General features: G+C 38.9%; 1 protein-coding gene across 2 annotated transcripts in view; it reads right to left on the reverse strand.

The window, feature by feature from the left end:
* The window catches only part of SRPK2 (SRSF protein kinase 2), an 86689-nt gene extending 60702 nt beyond the window's left edge, over window positions 1-25987 (reverse strand). For both annotated transcript variants that reach the window (XM_015627154.2, XM_015627153.2), the window contains exon 1: window positions 25856-25987. In XM_015627154.2, coding sequence (XP_015482640.1) covers window positions 25856-25893 — 38 coding nt within the window. In that variant the 5' untranslated portion in view covers window positions 25894-25987. The remainder of the gene's footprint in view (window positions 1-25855) is intronic.
* Window positions 25988-26338: the final 351 nt, after the last annotated feature.

A 26338-nucleotide genomic window follows, 5' to 3' on the forward strand; every position in this document is an offset into this window, starting at 1 on the left:
TTTTAACTTAAGTTACATTGCTCTTTGAAAAACACTGGAAGAAATTCACTAGGGGGAAGTAATTGGAAAAGATCAATTCTAAAAATTAACAGACTGCCTAAACTGCTAAAACTCTTGTTAAAAGCCCCAGATTTACCAAGCAATCTACCTGAAAAGCACAAGTGTTTGAAACAGGATAGTTTTATTTAGCCCATGGCTGAAAATAAAGCCACAGTTCTTCTGCCTGCTTCCAAATTCTACCCGAGATCGAATAACAATTAAGAACTGTGCCCAAATGACCCACAATAATTTATTCAACTTAAAACTTCACAGAATTTTTTTTAACCATAAAATTGCATGAGCTTAATAAACTAGTAAATTCATCTTCTACAAGCTAAAAATTACTGTAAATCAAAGTAAAAGGGCATGTAATGATTGCATCATTAAGTATGCTGCTGCACTAATGACTACAAAGACTGGACAAACTCCTCTGTAAGAAGTTAAATGCTTAAGGTCAAAACAAGAATATGGCTATGAACAATGCACTCTTCCATACTTTTCCTCTAAATCAAAATAATGAAAAATAATTTTTTTAAAAAAGCAAGTAACTTTAAAAATGTATTCTCTTAAAAATATAGTCTTGCAGGTCCCATTTTTACAACTCAATAACCAGTTCAAACCAAAGGAGGCCATGTTTTGCAGAACCAGCCGCCTAAAATAAACATGCAAAAAGGACAGGAAAGTTCAGAAATTACTGCTGCAAGAGTGTATGAATAGAACAGCAAGTGACAGTTTTGGAAGTCTGCTTTCCAAACAGCAGAATCTGCCCTCAATTCTCCCAGGATAGGGCCTGTAGTTAAATCAAAACATGTCTGAATACAGGGTCTAATCCACATTGAAAGCTTATAGATGTGGGCACACTCTTCTGCCATGATAGACCATACTTTAAAAAGATTGAAATCTAACTCATAACACAAACAGCTCTTAAACAGTTACCTCTTTCACTCCTCACACCTAATCTATAATAATTTGGAGACATTTCAAATAATTATATAATTAAAAAGGACAAGTTACCCTGAATGGTAAGATAAAGATTTCATGAAAACTTTAAAAGGACATCAGAATGCAAAATAAAGTCACTCAGCATTTTTTATTTGACTCAGCCTTCACCTGCAAGTGCATTACAGTGGTGTTAAAATGGTAAAGGCTTAGAAATAAGAACAGCAACAATCTTTCAATAAAGAGTTCTTGATACTAGGAATGAAAACCAGACTAGTACTGAGGCTCAGAGCTCTTCGACCAGAATGACAGTGAGTTGGTTCTTGTTTGAACTGAGGGAAAAGCTCTAAGCCCAAAGATATGTTCACTTTTTCTAAGTAATTTAACCTAATAAAAGCATAAGGTATTCTGTAATTTTAACAGTTTGCATTGTAAAGTTATTTCAGCAAACCACTCTCTTGCCTGTATCTGTCTAGAGGATGGACAAAACATGTAGTTGTAACAATGATCCTTCTCCACACAGACAACACAGAAATCTTCACAGATCTGACTTCGTCTCTCCAGGAGGTGCATTTCAGCACTTCCTCAGTGTCAGCTGCTCCAGAACACCTTCATGCTCACCACAGAAGACCTGTCCAGCAGGCTGGCTGCCAGGCCCTCGGGCTCAGCTCCATGTCCTCCTGCCCAGCACATCACCGGTTTTCCACAGCGCGACATCTCCGCACTCCTCTCCTGCACTGGCTCCCAGGAATTTGGGAAGAGTATGGAAAGTGTGAGAAGTGCCTGAGCACACTGAAGAGCACAGCCAGCTCCAGGTCCAGCTGCCCAGGCACAGCCTGCCTGGGGTGCACTCTGACAGCACCAAAGGCACAGGAAGGAAGGGATGCTCGGCTCAAGGCTCTCCAGAGTCCCCATGAAGTCTCCTAATTTCACCTCTACCCACACAGTAAGGTTAGAGCACTACAGATAATGGCAGCCTTATCAGCACAACCAGGAAGCCTTAGCAAAAAAGTGGAGATGCCACCTTTGAACATAAAAAGCTGAGTGCTTTTGAAGGACCTACTGCTCGTATTACAGATTCTTTGCCCTCTTAAATTATAGTATGAGGGGAGAGAAATTGCTGTAGTAGAGAAATATAACATGAAGGCATCCGCTTCAGACTTTCATTTTACACTTAAGATTAAAAAAATTCTCCCAAGAAACAGGACCACTGCATTTTCTAGAGATGGGTACAATTACCCTTACACTTGTACACTTATATCAAAACAAAGCCTGGAGTTTAAGTCACTTGCCAAAATATTACACTCTCTCCAAAATCAAAGGAGTTATTTTTAAATAAAACTGAGCATTACTGGCAGGGCTTTCACAGTCAATGGGCTGATTAAGAAAGAAGATTCATTGTAACCACTGTACACCACTGTAGAACAGTCTGTGTAAAAAACAGGCTAAAGAGAACCTAGTGAGAGTCTAGCAAAACAGAACAAATTAACTGTGTTTTTATGAGGATTTTTTTCTCCCTTCTTTCAAAAGGAAGAAACTGCAGACCAGAGTCACCAACTTACACAATACCCTAAAATCCAAAGTCACGCCACTTGCCTTCAAAGCTGCAAATGGGTCTGGCTGAGTACAACCTTATTCTTCAGCACTGCTCATGAACTGTCATTCAGATTTAAAAAAAATAAATTTAAAAATATGGACAAGTGGGTGTAATATTCAGGCAGCATGTGCTACACGTACACAGTGGTGAGAGGGAACTCAGCTGTCAATAAGGCACTATTAACATCTATAAAAAACTTTACAACTAAGCTTATAAGAATGCCTTTCCTGCTTTTTTTTTTTCTTCAAAAAAAAGCAGTGGTATAATTTTTTTATACAAAGGTGATTTTCAGCATTTTAAAGCATTGCTAAAGCTCTGGACAAACACTGCATCACTGAAAATGGCTTGTAGCTTTTAGTAAATAAATTAGTGTGTGGGCGCAACCAAAAACTGTATGGCAGTACTACAGCAAACAGAATGGAGTTACTTGCAAGACAGTAGTCAGATTTCTGTGAGAGAGATTGAAACTAAGCTGGGAAACCAAAACAGAGATATGAAACACAAACAAGTGACAAGATGTATGTGATGTCAGCAACCATATGGAAGAATCAGAGAATGGAATTTGTACACCAGCTATGAAAACAGAAAAGCAATAGTTGAATCTATTTAGATTTATGTAGATGGACGCCATTCCGCTGTAGGAACAGGCTACAGAGCAGCTCAAAATTTCGCAATTGTAACAGAAGCTAATGCTTGAATTAAAACTTGAAGAGAACTTCTAAAATTTTTATTTCTTAATTTTTAAGCCAACTTAAAATCAGGATTGCAACCTAAAGCCGTTAAGCCCTGAGGCTAATTCAGTAAATTAGAAAGACAACAGAACAAAAATTTTCCAAGAATTAATACTCAACTTGCAACAGAACAATTCTGGCTTTGGTTCTCTTAAAGAAGAACACCAAACCACTGGTTTGACTTCATTAATTCTGTATGTACCTCCAGCCCTTCTATTTCTATAAATAACATATAAAATGTATACCACGCATAAATAAAGCAACCTCAAAAACAGGTAAGTACTGAAAAGGTTTTTCCAGTTTTGTGTGAACCCCATGAGCCTCCATCTCACATATACTGCATTTACATTGCCATTATCATTAAAAATAATGTTGCACTCACTTAACAGTTTTTTACTTAAAACACACATACATGTCCCCTGAAATAGAACTACTTCAGAATACAGAAAGATGTAGGATTACACACCCTCCTTTTGCAAGTTCCTTATGAAGCCTGAAAACCTGTGTATTTTCCTTTTGAAATTTAAATATTTTCCTTGCTTGTTCTTACTTCCAACACAAAACTACCATCTATGTTAGAAGATTCCTGTCGATGGTTAAAAGAATTATATGATCATGATTTCAGAGATGATTAACCTAAGATTTAAGAAGACACATGAAGTTTTATTCTGTTTTGTCCTTTCCACCTGAGTCTGCCTTGATATGGATTCAACAACTCTGCCACTTTAATTAAAACAGTGAGAACTAATAATCCACATCTGACTCATGCAAAACAGAGAATATAACAGACTAGAAGTTTTATTTTAAAAATATAAAAGCTGGATAAGTTTCAAAAACATTTCTGAGAGTAGGAAGGGAACATTTCAGACTACCTTCATAAATTCTGTATACATTTCAAAATTAAGGTACAAGTTTATTTCTTCTTTATTCTGTACATGGCATGTCCAAGTGAATAATCATTACAGCATAGTTAGAGTATAGCCTTTAGCAAAGCACCTGAAATGGCTTCAACAACTTACTCTTCACCATTTCAAAACAGTCTTCACAACAAAGGATTAATACAGAAATACTTTCTAGAAAAAGAACACCAAGTTTGTGTGTTTTACTATATACTACCAGTCACTTCCAAATCCACACATAAGAACTTATTCTTATATAAACACAAGATTTTAATCGGGGGTCTACACTGACCAAGGTCTTTAAAAACGTAGCATGAATTTGCAACTCTCAATACTTTGTGTATTGAGTACATCAATAACTTTGTATATGTGATTTAACCTATCTTCTACGATTGCAATATAAAACAGCACAACTGTTATCTGTAGAGGTATAAAAATCGACATTTTACAATTTTTACCTTCAAAAACATTTTTTCCTTATTTGAACTCTGAGGAGTACAAACATTATCAGTGCCAAGTGTGGTCCATTAATTCAATAAGAAAAAGTCTAGATTTACGCAGGCCATTTATAGATTGTAACTTAATTTTCTCCAAAACAAAACTTATCTTGACAATCACTGTAGCTACTTGGAGTTCTGATAACAGAACAGTTACACTAAGTCACATCAAAGTTGAATGTACTTTGTCCATTATCCTATTCCTGACAGTGGCTGAAAGTGGTCACCTTGGGAAGGGTACAGGAATGATCAAACAACAGCCAAACAATGGCCCAGTCTGCAACAATTTGCACATTACGGGCCACAGATAAAATCTTTGTATTTATCAATCTTCAGTGAAGCATTTTTCTACAAGCTTGCTCAGTCACTCCTTGAACTGGTAAGTTTAACATTAACATCCTGTGGCAAGAACTTCTACACACTTAACTGCCCATATCTGAAGAATAATTTCCTTTTTGTTTGTTCAAAAACTGCATGCAAACTTACTGTGTGGGAAGAAATAGAAAAAATATTTTTATTTGCTCTTTTCATTTCATTCACCATTTTATATCTTCCATGTAATTTCTCTCAATCATTTTATTCTTTCAGAGATGAAAACCATATTTAAGGCACGAGATAGTGATTACTCAGTATTTTCTTTCCTGACAGTTTCTAACATCATCCTTACAGTTCTTTTACAGCACTGAGCTGTGACTTCTGCGGACCCAGCATTCCTCGAATGGTAATTATATAACTGATAATAATTGCACAAGATCCCATAAGTAGATGTCAAACATTTTCCCTCCGCCCCCCATGAACTTCATTTCACATTTCTTACATTTTTATGCATATTATTCCCCTCTTGTAGCATTTTATTTTCTGAAATTTTTTCAGCAACCCCTCAATTTTACCATCCAGACCATATCAGTATGACCGTATGACCTTAAGACTACAAGAGCAAGAAGTCAAACTCCCTACTTCAATTCTTTCACCTGCCTCCTTCTCTTGCTAAATCCACCAAAAATCCCCAAACAAAACCCATCAGCTAACTTTTCTGTCATACAGATTCAATGCAGTGAACAGAAGAGCCACAAGTGATACAGCTGAAGCAAGATAGGAAACAGAATAAACACCACCAGAAGAAGGAATCAACGCCTTCCCTTCCTACCATTTTTGATGGCAGGAACTAATTTCCCCTTTTCCTTTCCTGGGGCTGAGAGTGGATCTGTGGCTCAGTCATACATATGAGGTCAACCTGAAGTCAGTGCTGTTGTGACAGAAGCAGTTTGCCCCTCTCTCTCATAGCCATGGGAACACAGCCCTGCCCTCTGCACCACCTCTAGCCCTCCTTGATTCTTGTCTTTTGGAAGTTCTTCTAACAAACTGAAACATAACAGGCCAGTTGCAAAGTGCAAATACAGGCATAACCTGATGTGGACAACACTGCACAGAGGATGGATAAGTTATTTCAATGGTAATGAGCTCTTGGATTTGCTGTTATTCAGTGTATCTTTTGAGCGATAGTTATTAGAATTATCACTTTAGAATCTGTACAATTCACTTGTTTCCAGCTCGATTCTTCCAGTGAAAAGGACTTCTGCTTATTTCCAGGCATTTCCTCTGCCTGTGTTTGTGTTCACACCACTAGGGCCTGTAGCTCCCTAATCCAGATGAAAACCTGATCCCATCCTCTGAGGCAATTCTCAGGCTCATCAAACTTCCATCCAATGGATTACATCAAAAGCACCAGTGCCAGCAGTAAAGATAAACAGAAGAAGCAAGTACTGGGTATAAGGCAAGACTTTAATCACAAGCATAAGCCAACAGTGAAAATGTGGCTTTTTCAATATGAAATATCTTCTCTGTGAAATTTTACACAGAACCTTAAAAACTATGCAGTAACACATACAGTACAAATGGTTAAAGGGTAAACACACATAGTTCATTATGGACTCATAAAGAACAAAACTCAGATGAGCTGGGTGATTCACCCCAACATTTCTCCTGACAATGATACTGAAATAAATATATATACACACACGAATTTTCTCATACTCTTGATCTGTGCAGTATGACCTTGTATTGAAAATCATTAGCACTCTATGTAGACTTCAGCATCATCTTAACTAACTCTTACTGACCTGATTAATTCAACATTCTGTATCGTAAATTATACCAAAGAAACACAGCATTTTTGAACAGATACTGCTTTGAACCATGTTGAGAGTATACACATGAGTGACTATTTTATAATGACAGGTATTGTATGTATTTGAGCCAAAACATTTACTAGAGACAGAAAGCTCTTATATTTTACTATATTAACAGGGTTCCTTTGCCAGGTGTTGCCTTTCTTCTCAGAATGAAACCGAATCATGCAATATTTTTAGTCACTGGTATTTGAAGGTCCCTCCTTTTAAACTGCTTCAGAGAGATGAAATGCCATCACCCTAAGTCACCTTGTCAAAAGCTCAGTGACTTGCACATATTCTTCTTCCACCTCCATAAAGAGCTATCAACAAGGCAGCCCTGTCTCCTGAGTTTACTAAAACTCAGATCAAATGGTCCTTTCATACTAGTATAATCTAGCTATGTACTCTTTTAACTTTAAAGCTTAAACAACTTTCCTGCAACAAAAACATAACGTTTTGGACACTTGAAACCATTACTATGGTCCATAACAGCTACTTTCATGTTTCAAATGAGTCTTTGACAGCTTTTAGATCTCCAGCTTCTGGTTGACATATCCAAATCATAGAAATGGGCAAAAACACATAAGGTAAATCTCTAGGGTATTTTGGTGGGGTTTTCTCTTACAATTCAGAAAGTTTTTCTTTCTGAGAAGTGTTACTGTTGAACTAGGGTTAAAATTTAGAAATATTTTTCATTCCAAGACTGGTCTAAAAAACCTGTAATATTGATTACAGATCAGAACACCATTTCTCATTCCACAAATAACTATTTATTGCTATTCATGATACATTCAGGAGGAAGTTACAATGAACACTGAATATCATTACTTCATATGAATTCTACAGTGAGATGGACTGTTAGGATTGCCAATGTCTTGCTTTAGCAATATTCTCCTTTTTAGAAATACAGAGGTGTAGAGCATCACATATGCTGGACATGTAATCTTTGCAGGTCACAAGTGTTACACTTTTTTTTTTAAATATTGATGACTACATTGTTAAAACTTTATCAAACAGAAACAGAATGCCTTGGAAGTCTATCAGTTCCACTGCTGCCAGTAAGAACTGCTGAGACAAGAAATTAAATGCTCGCACATATTGATTATTGCTGTTGATCTGTGAATTAGAAGATGCTGGATTAATTAATGTTGAAAATAAATGGCAAAAATGGAAAACATCAAAATGCAAGGATAGCAGCCATCCTGGACACTTCTGGAGAGAAGTAATAAAATGTCACACTCACAATTTTCCTATCAGACAACCAGGATCCAGTAGAAAAACACCATGGAAGTCTCAGCTTTCATCCCCCCAAATCGGAAGGAATTGGATGATAAGGCTCTACAAGACCAAATGAGCCTGTGTTTTGTAGGTGAGCTCTTCTTCCACATCAGCCTTCTAGGACTGGCTGACTTTGCAATTCCTGAGTGGGAACCATATACCCGAGAATATTTCATAGTTTTTCTTACTGCTGTTTCATTTTAATGTACCTTGAACCCAAAATACCCACGCAATATGCTAAGGTGAAGATTGCACTATCTAATAATTAAGATGAAAAAAATGTCTGCCTACATAGCAGGTAGACATTGAAGGATTACTAAATAACTCAGTTATGTGGAACTATGCACGAACTTTATTAGGCATTTGACTATTCAATATGCTGAAAGCATACCATATTCTTACTTAATACAAGTGACCTTTCATCTAGATCATCCTATTCTTTTATGACAGAATTTCTGCTAAATCCTAAAATTTCAATTGCAATATTTTCTTTTAACTAATGCTACAATGTTTGCCAACTGCAGCTATAATGGCAAGGACTACAATAAAAAAGTACACAAAATAATGATGAAGCATGACAAGAGAAGCCAAGGTGAAGTTTTAAAACCTAAACATGAATGTTATCTCCCATCCAGCATTCAGTCTTTGGAACTTACCTGATGCCCCAGCAAACTAACTCAGCTCACTGTGGTGAAAAACTTCTTGGGGTAAAGGGGACTTCAGGAAGGCTGGTGTTAGTGAGGAAAGCTGGACCACTCATTAGGGCTGCAAAACACTGAGGCTGCAGTGAGCCCTTCTCACAGATCCAAACACAATAGGCATTAATCCCTTGTAGTTCAGTGGGAAGCATAAGGAATCTGGGTAAGCCTGTCATGTCACCAGCACCAAAATCCTGTTACAGGATTTGCCAACTGGAAATCCAGCAACTATCCACCTCAAAGACAGCTGGGACAGGGCAAGATATCACCAGCTCTCTAGGTACTTGTCTCTGTGCCAGAAATCAGCCTTCCTGTAGGAAAGCAAACAGAAGAGGGAACTAATACTATACCTGTAATTCATTAATCATTAATCCCAGTACTATCAGATACTAATTCCCTAATAAGGCTACATAGATCTGAGGAGGGCAACAGCACCGCCACACTAACTAAGCAATCTTCCCACTCACCAGCGTGGCTTGGTTCGGGTGTACAACGCACAGCAAGCACCTGCCAAAAGCTACAGAACAACTGCTGTTTCCTGCTGTAACACCAAAAAATCCCAAGAAAGCACAAGCGTCATCAGAAGGTAAATCAAAGTATGTTAAACCCAGTAAAGAATTACTACAACCACACCTTAGTTCCTCACTGATCCATAACTGCATAACACAGAGAAATAAAAATGACAGTAAAAATGGTTGCAAGAATGAACAAAATGGCTTAGAAGTTAAAGCAGTATGAATGCAACAGTGTTTGATAACCAAACACAGGCCTTGTGCTTTGACTGTCACAGGCTGGCATCATTTTAGCCACAGCACAACCAGATCCTGAGAGACAGTAATGACTTTTGCAGCTCTGCTTAAAACCCTAAGGACTATCCAAATAAATACAGCTATTGATGAGTCCTGGAGGGAGATAGATCAAGCCTTCCTCAGGCAAGGATGTTCTAACCATCTGCTTGATAAAAGTAAGGGTATTACATGGAGACAGATACTTTCAATCAACATGGACATAAATTAATACTGCTCATTGAAACCAGAGTTTGACCACCTTCAGTCAATATCTTTTAGCTAATGCTTTAATGTTTGCAAACTGCAAGTGTAACAACAGCATAAACAAGATAAGGAGTAACCAAAACAATGCTATGGTATAAGGACTGATTTAAACGAGTGCAAGAAAACACCAGGTGTATTTTTAAATTTTGTTGAAAAAAAAGGATGAGGTACTAAACTAAGCTAAACACATAAATAACAAATTTTTAAAGATATATTTCATTTTCATGTGCTTTTATACTTACATTTCAAACAATTTCTCAAAACTGAAATAGCATTCTTTTTAAAAACACAGAAACTAAGGAAAAAAAATCCTTCTCTTCAGACAATACACCTACCACGTTTCTCCACACTTGCTTGGAAGAAACATCTATATGCATCTTTCATACTAAGAATCCCAGTCTTTAAGAAAAATCAAATCACTTGAAAGAAAAGTTCTACATAGACAAACCACAGTCATACAATTAAAAACATAGTAGTAATCTCCTGTGAATAAAACACTCCATGTTTATATTGTTAATGAACTTAATTACACTTCAACACCACCATCATGGTAATTATGTTTATGGATTCCAGCTCAACAAGCGCCTGGATTGTCCTGAAGTATGTAGATACAACCACTTGCAGTTGACTAAAACTTGAAAAAAAAAAACCCCAACCTTACGGAGTGCACAATATGACCTATGCAAAACACAGTATATTCAACAGAATATGGAAAAATTAAACTAGTCACGTCAGCAACACTGGAACAGCAGTTAGTAATATCTAGACATATTTGCCAAATTTAACTGTCAGGAAGCTCATAAAACTAAGAAAACTGTATTGCCAAATGAAATATTTATTGTAGTAGTATGATGACTCAAAGCATTTGACACTGTCCCATACAATACCCTTGTCTTTAAACTAGAGGGACATGAATTTGACAGATGGATCATTTGTGGAAAAGGCACTGGCTAGATGGATGCACTCAAAGGGTTGTGACCAACAGCTGGACGTCCAAGAGGAGAGCAGGGAGGTCTGGGGATCCTCAGGGGTCGGTGCTGTTTAACACCTTTGTCAGTGACAGGGATCGAGCGCCCTCGGCACATTTGCCAACACCACCGAGCTCTCTGGTGTTGTCACACTGGAGGGAAGGGATCCAGAGGAACCCTTGACAGGCTCGAGAGGTGGGTCTGTGAGAACCTCATGGTTCAACACAGCCCAGTGCAAGATGTTGCACCTTTGAAGCACAATCTCAAGGCAACGTGAAGCACAAGTATGGCTGGATGGAGAATGGATTGAAAGGAGCCCTGAAGAGAAGTATATCGGGGTGCTGCTGAATGAGAAACTTCAGTCAGTCAGCAATGTGTGCCTGCAGCTCAGAAAGCCTATTGTGTCCTGGGCTGCATCCAAAGCAGCACAGCCAGCAAGGTGATTCACCCCCTTTACTCCCACCTGGAGTACTGTGTCCAGATCTGGGGCCCCCAAGGTAAGAAGGATATGGATTTGCTAGAAGGAGTCCAGAGTAGGCCACCAGGATGATCAGAGGGCTAGAAGACCGCCCTCTGCTATGAAGATAGGCTGACAGAGTTGTTGTTCAGCCTGAAGAAGAGAAAGTTCTGGCAACACCTTAGAGCACCTTCCAGTAGCTAAAGGAAAGCTGAAGAGGAACTTTTTACAGGGACAAGTAGTGACAGGACAAGGGGGAATAGCTTCAAAGTGAAAGAGAGCAGGTTTGGATTACTGTATGATAAAGCACTGGAACAGATTGTCCAGAGAAGCTGTACACCAAACCTGGAAGTGTTGAAGGCCAGATTGGATGAGGCTTTGAAGCAACCTGGTCTCAAGTGGAAGTTGTCCTTGCCCATGTTAGTGAGGTCGGAACTAGGTCTTGAAGGTCCCTCCCATCCAAAAGAATTTTATGATTCCATGAAGCATTATTCTCCCTTACATTTCATTTTTCTCCTTTGTAAAATAAATTGTGCCTTTCACAGTTCCTAGTAATTTGCATTCTGAAGTCAAATCAACATACAAAGTAAGATGACTTACAAACTCTCAACTTTACATCTTCCTATCTAATTAGTGATTCAATCCCAACAAATCACCTCCACTGACATTTTGTTGACATCAGCAACACTGTTACAAAATGGCAATTTAAATCCTCCAATCTGCCACAAGGAAACCAATCTGTGTTTCACCAAAGGACCAACAGTTTCTACTACATTCCATGAAATAACATTTTAATTAAAAGCAGACTTTTGCATTGCAATGGAATTATGGGATTGAACGCTAACAGCAGCAATAAACGTGCCAAAATATAATTAGAAAGAAACTTGAAAACTCCCAATCTTCTCTTACATTTTAAATTACAAAACTCTGATTTTCAGCTCTGGAGGACTTGATTAAAAAAGCATTAAATTACTCAGGAACAAAAGATAAAATTAGATGTATCATGCTCATGGCTTTGGGATAAAAGGTTAATGCTATGCTCTTAACCAATTCTACCTGTAAAATATTGTGAAAATAAATAGTAGCTGCCTGTAATGCCTTATATTTGCTGCACTTCACAGAATCACAGAAATGGTTTGGTTGGAATGGACATTAAAGCTCATCCAGTTCAACTCCCCTGCCATGGGCAGGGACACCTCTGACTGAAGGGGACTGCTCTGCGTCCATTCCAGCCCTGAACACCTTGAACACCTCCAAAGAAGGGCCATGAGGATGGTGAAGGGTCTGGAGGGGAAGCCACATGACAAGAGGCTGGGCTCACTTGGTTTGGTCATCCTGGAGGAGACTGAGGGGAGACATTGCAGCTTTCAACATCTTCATGAGGGAAAACAGAGGGCCAGGTACTGATCTCTTCACTCTTGTGACCACTGACAGAACTAGAGGAAATGGCCTGAAATTGTGTCAGGGAAGGTTTAGGCTGGCCATCAGGAAAAGGTTCTTCACCCAGAGGGTGGCTAAGCACTGGAACAGGCTCCCCAGGGAAGTGATCACAGCTCCAGCCTGACAGAGTTCAAGAAGTGGTTGGACAATGCTCTCAGGCACAGGGTGTGACTCTTGGGGTGTCCTGTGCAGGACTGGGAGTTGGACTTAACGATCCTGATGCGTCCCTTCCAACTCAGCATTTTCTAAGATTCTATGATAATACATTCCTCCTCCAATCAATTAAACTACTCACAAGAATCCATTTACATCTGGCAGTATGCACAATACAAATCACCGAAGTTTACATTTCAATAGAAATAGCTGTAGCCCACTAATTATTATAATGTGCCTGTCGTAACAAAAACGCAGCGCTATGTGTTTTACAAGTAAACCCTTGTGCTCCAGTGTCTAAAACATCTCTAAGCATGGAAAGGAAAAGAAGGTTATCAGGAGGAAATAACATGTATTCAACAAGAGGAAATCACGTGGGACCAATCTGATACCCTCCCACAGTGGCATGCCTGGCTTTGGCTAATGAGGACAGAGAAGTGGATGTTGTCTACCTTGACTTCCACAAGGCTTTTGACACTGAATGCCAGAACATCCTCACAGGAAGGCTGTGAGTTAGATGAGGAGATCATGAGACCAAGGGAACTGAGAACTGGCTGAATGGCAGAGTTGTGACAGGGGCACAGAATATACACTTTTACCATTTTTTTGCTCTATCACAACACATTCTATTATGTCACTTGTGAACTCTAGCCATCACCAGCTGATAACTGAGTTATCAAACATATATATATATACACACACAGAAGTCAATTCCTGTTGTATTTTCATGTCTCTGACTTTAATTTCATATATTCTACATCTCTTTCACTACATCATAAAATACATGTCCAAATAAATAGCACAAAATCAAAGGCATGAGGTAATGAAACAAACTGATGACAGAGGACTGTGACCAGATGGTAACTCAACAAAAGGAGTGACAAGAATAATGAAGACCAGAGTAGGAGGTAAAGGAAAGTTCTAGGATAAATCTCCCACTGTATTATTTCCATATAGAACCCCACTGCAATTCAAACTCAGATTACTTTTTGCAGGCAACAGTACACACATGAACTACTAGTTGTGAACAAAACAACAAGGTCTCAGAAGTAGTTTAGAGAACCAAGAACTTGTTAGTCTCAGAATCTTCCAGGAGTTAAGGAAGACAGGTTTTTTTCAGCTACAGCTGACTCCTACTGGTTTAGACCAATGGAGCAGGGTGATGAAGCACCAAAAACCTAGTGAAGCTTTCTAGAGGAAAAAAAGCAACATTTAGAAGGAGGAACAAAAGCTACAATTGAAGCCCAGGATGGTTGTAATCTAAACACTCCTGCCCCAAAGAAATCCAGTGGAAATCTGGCAGAAGCCTTGAAAGACAGCTCACACCTGCCCATGGAAAAGATCTGACAAGAACTATTTGCAGTAAAGGGCAAGAGTCCTTAGATTCCATACAGCATGACCTGGAAATAAACTGAACAGTCCAGAAAGTTAATAAAGGTATTATAGTACACATAATTTTTTATATTTTTTTTTGTAAAGTTGTATTTTAGGTATAGTATTTTTGTTCTACAAATTTTACGTCTGAGATTGAGCTACTCTCTACGCATTCAGTATATCTGGCTGCAGTCAAGGCTAAGAGTTGGGCTGAATAGCCTCCTTTCAGCCTCAGTAAAAAAGGAACATTAGGTCTTTTACACAACAGCTGAAAAAGCAGAAAAAGGAAGAAAAAAAAAAAAAAAAAAAAAAAAAAAAAAAAAAAAAAAAAAAAAAAAAAAAAAACAGGAAAAAATGCTGTGCCTGTGATTCCAGGAGAGAGTTTCATGGGTTTTTCTGGGTGGTTTTTTTTTTAATTTTAAGGGTTTTTTTTTTAGTACAGTACTTGCTAGACAGGCAGACTTGAAAACATCAGCAAAATAGCTACTTGTTGCACTTTGTTTCTACTCTGCTCAAGCAAACGAGCTCTGTTTACATGTTTTGTGTAAATAAACAGTCCTGCACACACACACACAAACTCACAACCTTCAAATAATATATTTCTCTTCCTGAGAAGAACAACTTGGCAAAGTCTCAAGTATTAGCTATCTTCTGGGCACCTAGAGTAGAAATAATACATGCCAGATTTTCTGAATACTGATGTCAGATAGCCAGATATTGACTAACACACACTGTGGCTCTGTGTCTTTTGCCTGCTCAGCTACCTTGCAAAAGAACTGAGCAGTATCTCCATGTCTGCAGCCCAGATTAACAATTGGCCTTCTAGTCTACCTCAAAGACATTGTTTTGTTTAGAATGAGAGTAATATGATTGCTTTTGCCTTTTTTAAACTGGCATTTTTTGCCCATTATTATCAGACATCTCTTTTCTGGACCAGACTACAGAGAAGTGGGATATGAGAGAGTTTATGCTTCAGAAGTATTTACTGTTATTATGCATCTCTGTGCTACCTCAAATGGATTTTGTGACAAGCACAGATACTGGTTCAGCAAGGTAAGTAGCACCGCTTGGTTTTGGTCATGCCTGAGCTTTTCTTCAGTAGATGTATCAGCCTGACACATCCAGCAGTGTAAGTCTGACACAGAGAGTAGGTATCTAACACATGAGCTATCTAGTATCTATCATTACTCTTCCTTTCTAGGAACATAGGTCTAAAAGCTAAATAGGAGTTAAGCAGTAGACAAAACTCTGTAATATCAAACTTTCAGGAGACTGAGAAGCAGTAAGCATTTATGCATTTCATGTCCTCAGTTAATTTCAATCTTTTGGATGCCCATATCAGATGGCCAAAAATCCATACAGACCTAGATCCAGTTTTGACAGGTGCTACTAGGTCCCTGGGAGACCAGTGTTAGGTTATCTGATTAAAAGCTAACCATAATAAAAACATATCCAGCAAGAACCAGAAGCAAAACAACAGGTCAACCCTAACAACCTCAAGAGTAAAAATGGGAGCATGTGAATCAGCTACTCCTACGACTATCAATTAGACCATATTCCCCCACTGTGAAACCTACCAAGATGAGTCAAAACTCCTCCCAAAAAACACCTTGAAAACTAAAGGTTATTGCCTTAAGGGGTATGGGATTTATTATGGGATGCAGGGAGGAAGAATATTTTGGGACTGTGTAAAACTTACCACAGTACTGTGAGAATAAGCAAGATGCTATGAAATGTTCAGAGGAAGGCATTAGATATGGAGGAGGACTGGTATAAAAGTGGGTAAGGGAGAAATAAGTAAGGGAAAATAACAAGGAAAAAGGATAAATTGCGCAGGTCCAGTACAAATGAGCATCTGCTCTGTGCGCTTGTCTGACTAAGCCCTGCCCTTGTTCATGATAGTCCATCCTATATTGTCATTAAACCCTATACCTGTACCCTTTGTGGATGCACTTTCTACTTGGATTGTGTATGTGTGAACTCAAGCCAATTTCAAGTCATACTGGCCAGCAGGTAAATAAGGTCCATGTGCCAGCAACAGGAGTGAGAAAATGAATCTTGAGGGCTTATGTGTTACCAGGCTAGGAACTACTTAGAGCATTTAAAATTGGTTGGGAGGGCTTTATGTGTGAGTTTCTGCAAAAATTCCGCAAGTGGAATTTTCTACCAGTCTACCAGTGGTAGGAACTCCACTGTAAGGAGATGGAAAGGAGGAAAAGGACTGGGCTGTCCATGTGGTTCTTGCCTCAGTGCTCTGTGTGTTTATGTGGGTGCCAATAAAAGCCCTGGTTTGAGTCTCTGCTGCCCTGCATGGCCAGCTGTGTATGCATCTTCTGTACCGTGAGTGTGTGCATGCACACACACCTGGGGGAATCCACACTCATCTTCTGTACGTGAATGTGTGCATGCACACACACCTGGGGGAATCCACGCTCATTTTCTGTACATGAGTGTGTGCATGCACACACATGGGGGGTAATCCACACTCAACTTCTGTACGTGAGTGTGTGCATACACACACACATGGAGGGGAATCCACACTCATCTTCTGTACATGAGTGTGTGCATGCACACACACCTGGGGGAATCCACACATCTTCTGTACATGAGTGTGTGCATGCACACACACCTGGGGGANTCTGTACATGAGTGTGTGCATGCACACACACCTGGGGGAATCCACACATCTTCTGTACATGAGTGTGTGCATGCACACACACCTGGGGGAATCCATGCTCCTCACTGGCTGGCCCTGGGGTCACAGCAGTCCTGCACTTACCTATTTAGCTACACAGCAGATGTTGCTCCTGGGACACAGAGCCCTCCATATTTGGCTACCTCTAACAACTGGCATGGCTAAAAGGACACATACTTTGAGCAAGCTTCTTAGCAAAGCTATCAGTAACACTTCAAAGGTGAAGTGTCTAAATCCGCCTTAGATTTGAGTTTGAGGTAGTCTTTAAGACTTTTAGTTGCAGACCTTTTAAGCAGTCCCAGCATCTGTTGGAACACCATGCAGTTTTGCTAAGGCATTTTTTTAAAGCACTGAGTATTTAAATGATAGTAAAAAAAATGTATTGGCATTCTCAGGCACTGTCCTGCTTCAACTGGATGACTTTGGGTTCTTTTAATAGCCCTTGAAATTCCTATGTGCTAAACACATTTGAAAAGAATCTTGACCAGTTCTTTCCTGTGTGTTTTCTTTCCAAGCCAGAAAAGTAACACAAATAAAGCAGATATACAGGTGAAAAAAGTACATATAAACTAAACTACAGGAACATATTCAGTAAGATTACCTTGGGGAAACCTGTGAAGAGCTTTCCATAAAGAACAACACGACTTCTAAATATTAATGGTCTACACAAAAAAACCCCATGTATTCACAGGCCGCATACTGCGGTTGCGGTGCTCAAGGAACAGGGTCTAAGCTAATTCATTGTGTAGTAATCTACTCACAAATACCAAGAATTCTTGAGAGAAAGAGTTTTTCCTTGATCACCAATAATTTCTTTGTAAGTTCATTCTTTTCCTCTGGTTGTGGAACCCAAGCACTCTGAGGATGGCTATATCTCTCTTCATTTAGCTTTCTAGACTAATACTCTGAAACATTAATTACCTGGAAAGAAGCCAAGTGAGATTTCTAACTAAGTCCATGAAGACTGTTTGTACTCTTATTTATAACAGAATGAAAGGCTTTAATTGATAAAAATGTACTTCAGAATCACTATGGTTGATGAGATCTTTTTCATACCTTAGGGAAGTCTTGGTCCAAAGCTGTATTAGTCTTCTTGGAAGCTGGCACTTCTCATAGCTAAGACACCAAGCAGCAGTGGAAATTCCTGATTCATGTCACATATGCAACAGGAGCTGTCAGAAAGGCTTTACACTGTCATACTGGGGATGACAAAGCACCACTCAGAGGAAACCACCACACGTGGTCTCCTAAGGGTAAGGTAATCCTTTTATAGAAGGATTCATAAAGAGCAGAGCTAACTCCAAACATCTTCCATTCCAGTTCATGGCATGAAATAAACAGAGGTGGATAGAGTCTGGTATGTGAGCAGAGCAGGAACTGAATGCTTCTATGGACAGTAGCTGCAACAGCTGAAGACAACAATGAGAATCCAAAAGTCTTGATGCTGGATACAGAATAACAGAAGAGCTATCCACTGAAACCCACAGACATTGCAAACCACCTTTCCATCTCCACCAAAAAAAAAAAAAAAAAAAAAAAAAAAAAAAAAAAAAAAAAAAATTCTGGATATTCTGACACAGCAGTTGCCAGAGAAAATAATGCTGTCTCTTTATAGCAGTATTAATTACAAAAATAATACTTCCAGTTTCTGCTAGAACTACTAAAAGTTAAGCTTTGGCAATGCAGGGCAGAAATGTAGTTTAATAGGAGTTTCTGCTGCAATAATATGACCTTCTTTGCTCCCAACAAATACACACACACTATTGCCATTCACAGTAGTACTGAGCAACAGAATTAAGGATGAGCCCTTGCCTTCTTAGAAAAGCTGTGACCATTCCAGTAGGTTTGGAACATAGGAAGTTGGTCCATGAAAACAAGGCACTGAATTCTTAAAAGGTTTCATGTTACTCCAATGACATTTTACCAAATAAGAAATGGGTTCAAGAAATTCTCCTTTCCATGGAATTAGACTACTCCAAATCTTGGGAAAATAAATCTTGAAGATTAACCAGTAATAAAAATGTTTCACAACTCTCAAGAGAAGAAAGTACAGTTTAGTAAACATGGGTATCACCAATTTATGGCCATTTATTATATTAACAGATACCAAGACAAAATTAGGACGCTTATTATCAATACAGAGAAGTTATTTAAAGTGCCTTTATTAAACACAATGGTCATAACTTCATACAAATAGAACATCTACATGAGATGTGGTTCTGGTTTTGAACATTGTCCAGTCAGGAAAGAGAAGCAATCAACCAGCCTGAGTGACCTAAAGCTATAACCAGACAAGAAAAGCTATATAGATAAATTTGGTGAAGAACATAGGCAGAGCCTGGAGCTGCATACATTTCTTTGGAAACTGAAGCTTTAAAGACTAAAAAGAGAGAAAGAGAATGAAGCAGAAAAAAAGGAAATCACAGTTCACTATCCATCTAGTCATAAATATCAGCATGAGTTTGGCAGGCATCCTAGATGAGATAAATTTCAGATCTTTTTTTTAAGGTAACAGTGACTATTTAGATTTTGTCAGAGATCACCCAAGACTAAAAGTGAGTTTTGAAGAAAATACAGAAGCACCTAAGGCAAATACTGATTCAGGAGTGTAAAATTCCTGAAGAAAGAACTAGTAAGACTTTCTGGTCACAACACCGTTTGGACAGTATTTTTCAGTCCACTGGAAAGTTCAGATATCCTCCAAACTGTACAACAGGATTCACATTAAGTCAAAAGCTGAGAGATGGCACAGTTTCCTGATAATATGTTTGTAACACAAAATATGCAACAAAATGGAATGCTTAGATTTGCATGCATTTGCTTAGGATGTTCCCAGCATCCCTCAGTAACTACATGAATTCTAGATCAATGAAAATACATGTATCACAACACAGCAAATTCAATTAATTACATTAATGTCTAAACATTTTATCATTGATTTGTAAGTATATCATATGAATATATGCATATAATATGAAGGTGCAGAAAACCACGAATTAATTTATCCTGTAATACACTATAGCAACAACAGAAATGCAAAATCTGGGCACAGATACATATCATTTTATGCAATCTATCAGGAAACATTCCTTTACCTTCAACCTAGGGGCTGAAGTGGACATTTTAGTGAAGGCATGACCAAGACAGTGATTAGGCAAAATGTTACAAGTCATGAAACTGACTCAATCTGTGATACCAAAGGGTTTGCTTAAAATGATCCATTACTTTTTTCCAGACATTTTACCCTGAGATAGAACTGGTTAGAAAGTATATTGTTCAAGTCACAGTTTTCAAATTTTCTATATATCTTTTTTCCTAAGCCATTAAATAACTGTGTTCAAACCACCACTGGACTGCTTGAGTTAGTTTCCAGTGAACAGTTCTCATACAGGAAAACCTCATACAACACTGCAGAACTTTCCATCTCTCCCTTTCAGAAAATTCTCTCATTTTAGTTCCAACAGGAACTGACAAAATTTGAGATTTTAGTTTTCAGAAGGTATATTAAAAAATTCCCTGTAATAAATACCTCACAAACACCTGCATGATGAAAAATTGTTAATCATTAAAAAAAAGAAAAAAGAAAAAATTAAGTAGTGCACAGGCCATCTGAGTAGTAGGGATACTAATGATAATATTTCACTTGTTATTAAACATCGAAGTACATAATTTTTTACCTATGGCAGAAATTCCAGACAGAGAAATAAACCAAGTCTATCCCTGAAAATTAAAATACACTTAAAATTCTCAATCTTTTCGAAGAGGCACTACCAACCCTATAAAACAGTACAGTGTCCACTAAAAATATTCCCCTCAAGTGAAAAATAAGCTCCATAAGTGGTTATTTCTATATAAGCTATTTCCATTTTTTTCCTACACAAGGACAATGGCATATTGCAACATTCCTTGTCTCCACATCCCTTTCATTTTTCACTTAAAAGCCTTACGTGCTAAAACAAGTGAGATTGTGAAACCTTTAATATGAAAACCACACAAAACATAGGATTTCTTTTGGTCCAGAAGTGGTAATCTAAAATTAAGCACCTAGTCTGAGAGAGCTATACAGGTACACTGTCACCCAACAGAGTTGGTGGTAGAATAAAGTACCTCCCTGGACAAACAACTTAAGGCCCACACTAAGATAGGATGATTTTCTTTCTATTTCTGAGATAAAAGACAGTAAGTAGAATGGGAGGGAAATACATACTGGTCACCATATATAAAACAAAACATAAAGGTTACAGTTTTATGACCATTAAAAACAGATTTGAACTGTCCTGAAAGGGAAGATGTGGAACATTTTTTTTATCCTATTAAAAAGAACCAGCAAAGCAGAAAGACAGCTAAAGAAAATTTCATAAATGTGTTTGAAAGTTACTGAAACTGATGAAATAATTGCATTATTCTGACAACTATTTTTTTTTCAGTATTAGTTACATAAATAATGGAATCATTATAATACCCTATTATTTAACAATTATTCCAAACCATTTATCTGACACACAGCAGTATCAGCTTATGTTTCATGTTGTTAGCTGATGGTTCTACTTTTAAACATTATTTCTATATTTATTACAAGTTACACTTCTACTTTAGAAGTAGTGCTTCCACAACTAAATTAAAACAAGAAATACACACACACAAGAAGAGAATAAAAAAATTCCCTGATGTTCTGAAACCCAAAGGAATCTTTCAACATCGTAACTTGTTTTACAATCCCTCCTCTAACAGCTAACATTAAGTCTCCTAGAAAAGGAAGCAGACAGTACTCAGCTTCCATCTTTTTCCTTCCTTCTCATTATTTCAGATTTCTTTCTCCTTTATTTTATCCCTGAATGCCTCCTTGGCATGATCTGATGAAGAAACTATGTAAACGCAGTGAGAAATACATTAATTTGCTCTGCAAATATGAATTACAAAGATAGAGTGGTATACATACCCCAAGACTCAAAAAAAACCCCAACAAAAAGCCAAACCAAAATCACCCTTATTTCTTAAAACTTGCCTGCACCACCTGACACCAAATACTTCCACATACTGATTCATACAAACTTGTAATTTCAAAGTATCTTCCCTTTCCTTGAGGTATTTATGAAACCCCTCAAAATCATGAAAATGGAATTATATACACACCAGCTACCTTCTTTAACACTGTTCACAAGTGGCTGCTATTATTTTTTATAAAAAACACTGAAGCAGAAACTCAAAGAAACATGCATATGCAGCTTTTGTAAAAAGAAGGAAAAAGAGCAGGTCAAACACTTCAGATTGATCAGCCTTGCTAATAACCTTTATCAGAAAATGCTCCATGGTCAAACTGTACTGCTGACACAAATTTGGAATCCAAAATCAGAGGCAAAGGAATAACAAGCTCTTTGTCCTAAAATGTGAAAAAGAAAACGACTGCATACATTAGGTTTGAAGTCTTAAGAGTATCAAGTCATCCAGGTGAAAGAATTAACTTTACTCAAAAAGAAACAGAAACTTGCCAAGACTTCCACACAGCCCCTAAAAAAGGGAAATAAAATAAAATAAAATCCTGTGCAGCTCAAAGCATGCACTGTACTGTAGATGAGAAGACTGCATAACTCATACACCTGAAATGGAAGTATTTTTACTTTCCTGGAGGGCTCCCGAAATCCCTCCCTCATTTGGGTGCTGCTATTTGCTTCTTCAGGAATTGGACCAGTAACCTCATGCAGCCCCCAAGGAAACACAAAGAATACGGGGGTAACATGGTAGTTTAATTACTACTTATTAAATAAGGAAACCAGGTGAGTATCACATTGTAAGCACACTGTAGGAAAACATATCCATGGTCTCCTTAAGGCTCAGACATGCAAACAAATCAATTCAGCGACAGCAGCTGCCGTGGGTTACCTGATCCACCGCCCAGTCCATGTGCACACACGCGTCCGCAGTTACCTGGGTTACCTTATCAACAAGGAACCAGGACTTTGGCCCAGGGCAGCATTAACTACTTGGAAATTTAGGACATAGAGATGCTGTCTGATTGTATTTGCTAATGAAATATCCCATAGCACACCAGAACACAGGTATCTTAATCTCATCACCTCAATTCTGCAACTTCAGTTTTTCTAGGGAGAAGGTAAAGGGAAAGGAAGGATGCATCTATGAAAAATGTCTCAGGTTTGTATTGATTTACTTTTCAAGGCTGCCAATGTCTTTAAACATTTCAGACGGTCCTCAACATAAAGGTTCAACTTTCTTGTTAATGTCTCCTGAAAGGTTCCTAAAATCATTCCTAAGGTTCTTAAAAAAAAGGTTCTTAAAACTATCCTAAGAGAACACTGCAGGATTTCTAAAATGCTGAGCCTCCATAACAGCCAAGCCATCCATTACATCCCAGCTTTCTTCTCATCAGTAAGATGTGACAGCATGTTGAACTTGCCAAATGAGCAGGAAAACCTACAAACACTAAACTGTCTTGTAATCTGTTGGTCTAAACAAAGACCAACCAAAGAAGGAGGCAAGTAATGGGCTTCTGTCTCATTCCTTCTCTATTCCCATTTCATCAGTCTCTGTAAGTGCACAGAGCACCTCCTCTCCCCTCCCCTCTGGCTATGCAAGCGCTGTCTAGCAGCCTCTGCTAGCGTGGAAAACAAGAAACAAGCCATGGACTCTTTCAGATCTTCCACACAGCATTCCCACATGGAGAACTCAAGCTTCGCAAGAAGGCCAACCACTAGGAGCAAGGATAAAAACCAGCAATAAATAAATAAATATGCAAGAATTAATTCCCTTTCTATGTTTTTCAAGAACATGCATATTCTCATGTCTGTATGGCATAAACACACACTGCAATTTCTCTACAGAGCAGATAAGGCCAGTTTAACAGTTCAGACATTCAATATTATAATTATTTCTTTTTAAAAAATCTAGTATATTAATTTTCAAAGAGCCTTGAAAGGAACTGGCAGCTAATAGGATAGACAGCACTGTTTCATAACAGCTTGCAAAAAAATTCAGTCTATTTTTAGATAGATGAAAAGAATGTGTTTTTTTTTTAAAAAAAAAAAAAAACCTCCAAGAAAATAAAGATGTTTTCATTTATAACTGACCACGCAGCTGATCTGTCAAACCAATCTCCAGGTGAAGAGTACCATATATTTAAATCCTCAAAAGAAATCTCTATGCATATACAACAGCCACTTTCAATCTTTATTGCATGATAACACATCATGCTGCTAAAACAATCTTACTTTTTAATGAATCACATTCAAATGAATCTCAAACAAATGAATCTTTTTCTAATTGTGTGTTATGGTCCTTTAAAAGGATATCTTCATCTAGGACTACCATTAGTTCAACCATGAGCATGTTCTGCTCAAAATCAGACTGATCAGATGTCAGGTGCTGCATAACATTCATTTTAATAAAATAAGTATCTGTATAATATACCAAATTCCCAGACAGCAATGTCAACTGAAGTCTTTCCAAAAATCAAGTTAACACCTGTTTCCTTGACTATTTTCACTCCATCATCCTCCCTGTTACCACCACCATTTTATGAGTCTTGTATTTAAAAATTTTAGACATAGGAGTGGGATAAAGATTAACAAATAAACATTTGCATTTTCTCTCCTCATTCTTAATTTTGAACATGTAAATACTAAAATTCCTCTCAAAGCTCTTCTTATATTTCTCCATTTTGGAAAGGTGACTTAACACCCCATTCCCCCCCACCATTTTCTGTATCTCTCATTGCTGGTATTTTGTTATAACTACAGCTGGTGAAAGGCAATGCAGTTTGCTTCTACGTATCGTACATAAATATACTTATAAATCAAATTAAATTGCTCATTTTGGTTTTTCAAACCACCCATGCCACACAGCACTCGTTGATTTTGAAAGATGTCTTAAGGAAAGATGTTTCCTTAAGATAGCATTCAGTGCCTTATCATGTCTCTCTATGCTGAACCATTCAATAAAATAAACTTTAGATCGTGATTTCAGCCTAACACAGTTTGAGAGCTTAAAATTAATAGTATTTTTTTTGCCAATGTCCAATATTAGAAGAGTGAAATAAAACATTCAGAGGGTCTTTTGCATACAGCCAAAATGTTTACTGTAAATAATGGGGGGAAATGGTATTACGTGTCTCTAGACTGAAGCAGTTTAAAAAATAAAAATGCCCTAAAATGCAGTTGCAAGCAAAACAGAAGTGAGCAAGGCTGATTTATTCGAAATCAACAAAACAACCACAAGAGGCTATTTCACGTCAGAAGACTTAAATGTACATTTAGTACCTTTAAGTATTTCTCTAAAAATGAAACAGCTACTTGAAATAGCACTAATCTGATTGACAGATAAAATAATTGCTTTAAAAACACTTCTGAGTCATTTTGTCCTTACCTGCAGGCATGAACCATTACTGCATGCAGCGACTGCTCCATTTCCTAGCACAGACTTGAACAGGGATCACATCTATCTTACAGAATGTGACTAATAGGGGGATTTGCGATTCCTGAGCTACTTTCCAAAGGACACTCCCTTTTCCACATAACAGGGCACGAATCGCTCGGCCAAGTTCTATGTGCTGCCCACGTGAAGGGGCAGCAGCGCGGGCAGCGCGGCGGGGTCTGCGCGATGCGCTCGCATGACGGGCGCGGGGTCTGCACCAGCCAGCCCAGCCCGCCCCGCCGCGATCCGCATGCTGCAGCCCGCGGGCTCCGGGGCGCAGCCCGGCACCGGAACCCCCGGCAAACGCGCACAAAGCTCGACCAGAAGGACAGGCTGGGTGGGCACGGTGCGAGATCCAGCATGCAGCAGGCGGACAATGCCAGCAGCCCCGCGGAGGCAGAGGGAGAAGCCCCGCGTTCATGCGGACGGGGATGCGGCCGTACCTTTCTGGAGAGGACGACTTCTCAGAGTTAACTGACATCAGCAGCTCAGTCTTCTGCTTGATTTCTGGAAAAATCAGAAAACGTTCACCACCGACACCGCCTGCCCTCGCCTTCCGGAGGTCTCGCTTCCCTGCGCCCTTTTGTCCGCCGGAGGCCCGGGACGCGGCGCTGTGCGAGGCCGCCCAGCCGCGCTCGGAGGGCCGGGCCCGCGCACATGACCGCGCACGGCGGGCGGAACCATCGCCGAGCGGGGGGCGCCGCTCCGAGCCCGAGCTCGCGCGGGCACCGCGGGGGCCGCGCCACCGCTGCCGCCGGCGGGGGGGGCGCGGAGGGTGCCTGCCGAGGGGAAAAATGCCGAAACAAAGGATTCCCGGCCCGGATCGTCTTCTCGGGTACCTCGCTAAGGGTTACTGCACACCCGCGAAAGCCTCCAGATGAAAAGATCTGAAAAATATGGCTCTTTGAATCATTTTTGTCACAAAA

The sequence above is a fragment of the Parus major genome, chromosome 1A, assembly GCF_001522545.3.
Source record: "Parus major isolate Abel chromosome 1A, Parus_major1.1, whole genome shotgun sequence".
Classification (NCBI taxonomy): domain Eukaryota; kingdom Metazoa; phylum Chordata; class Aves; order Passeriformes; family Paridae; genus Parus; species Parus major.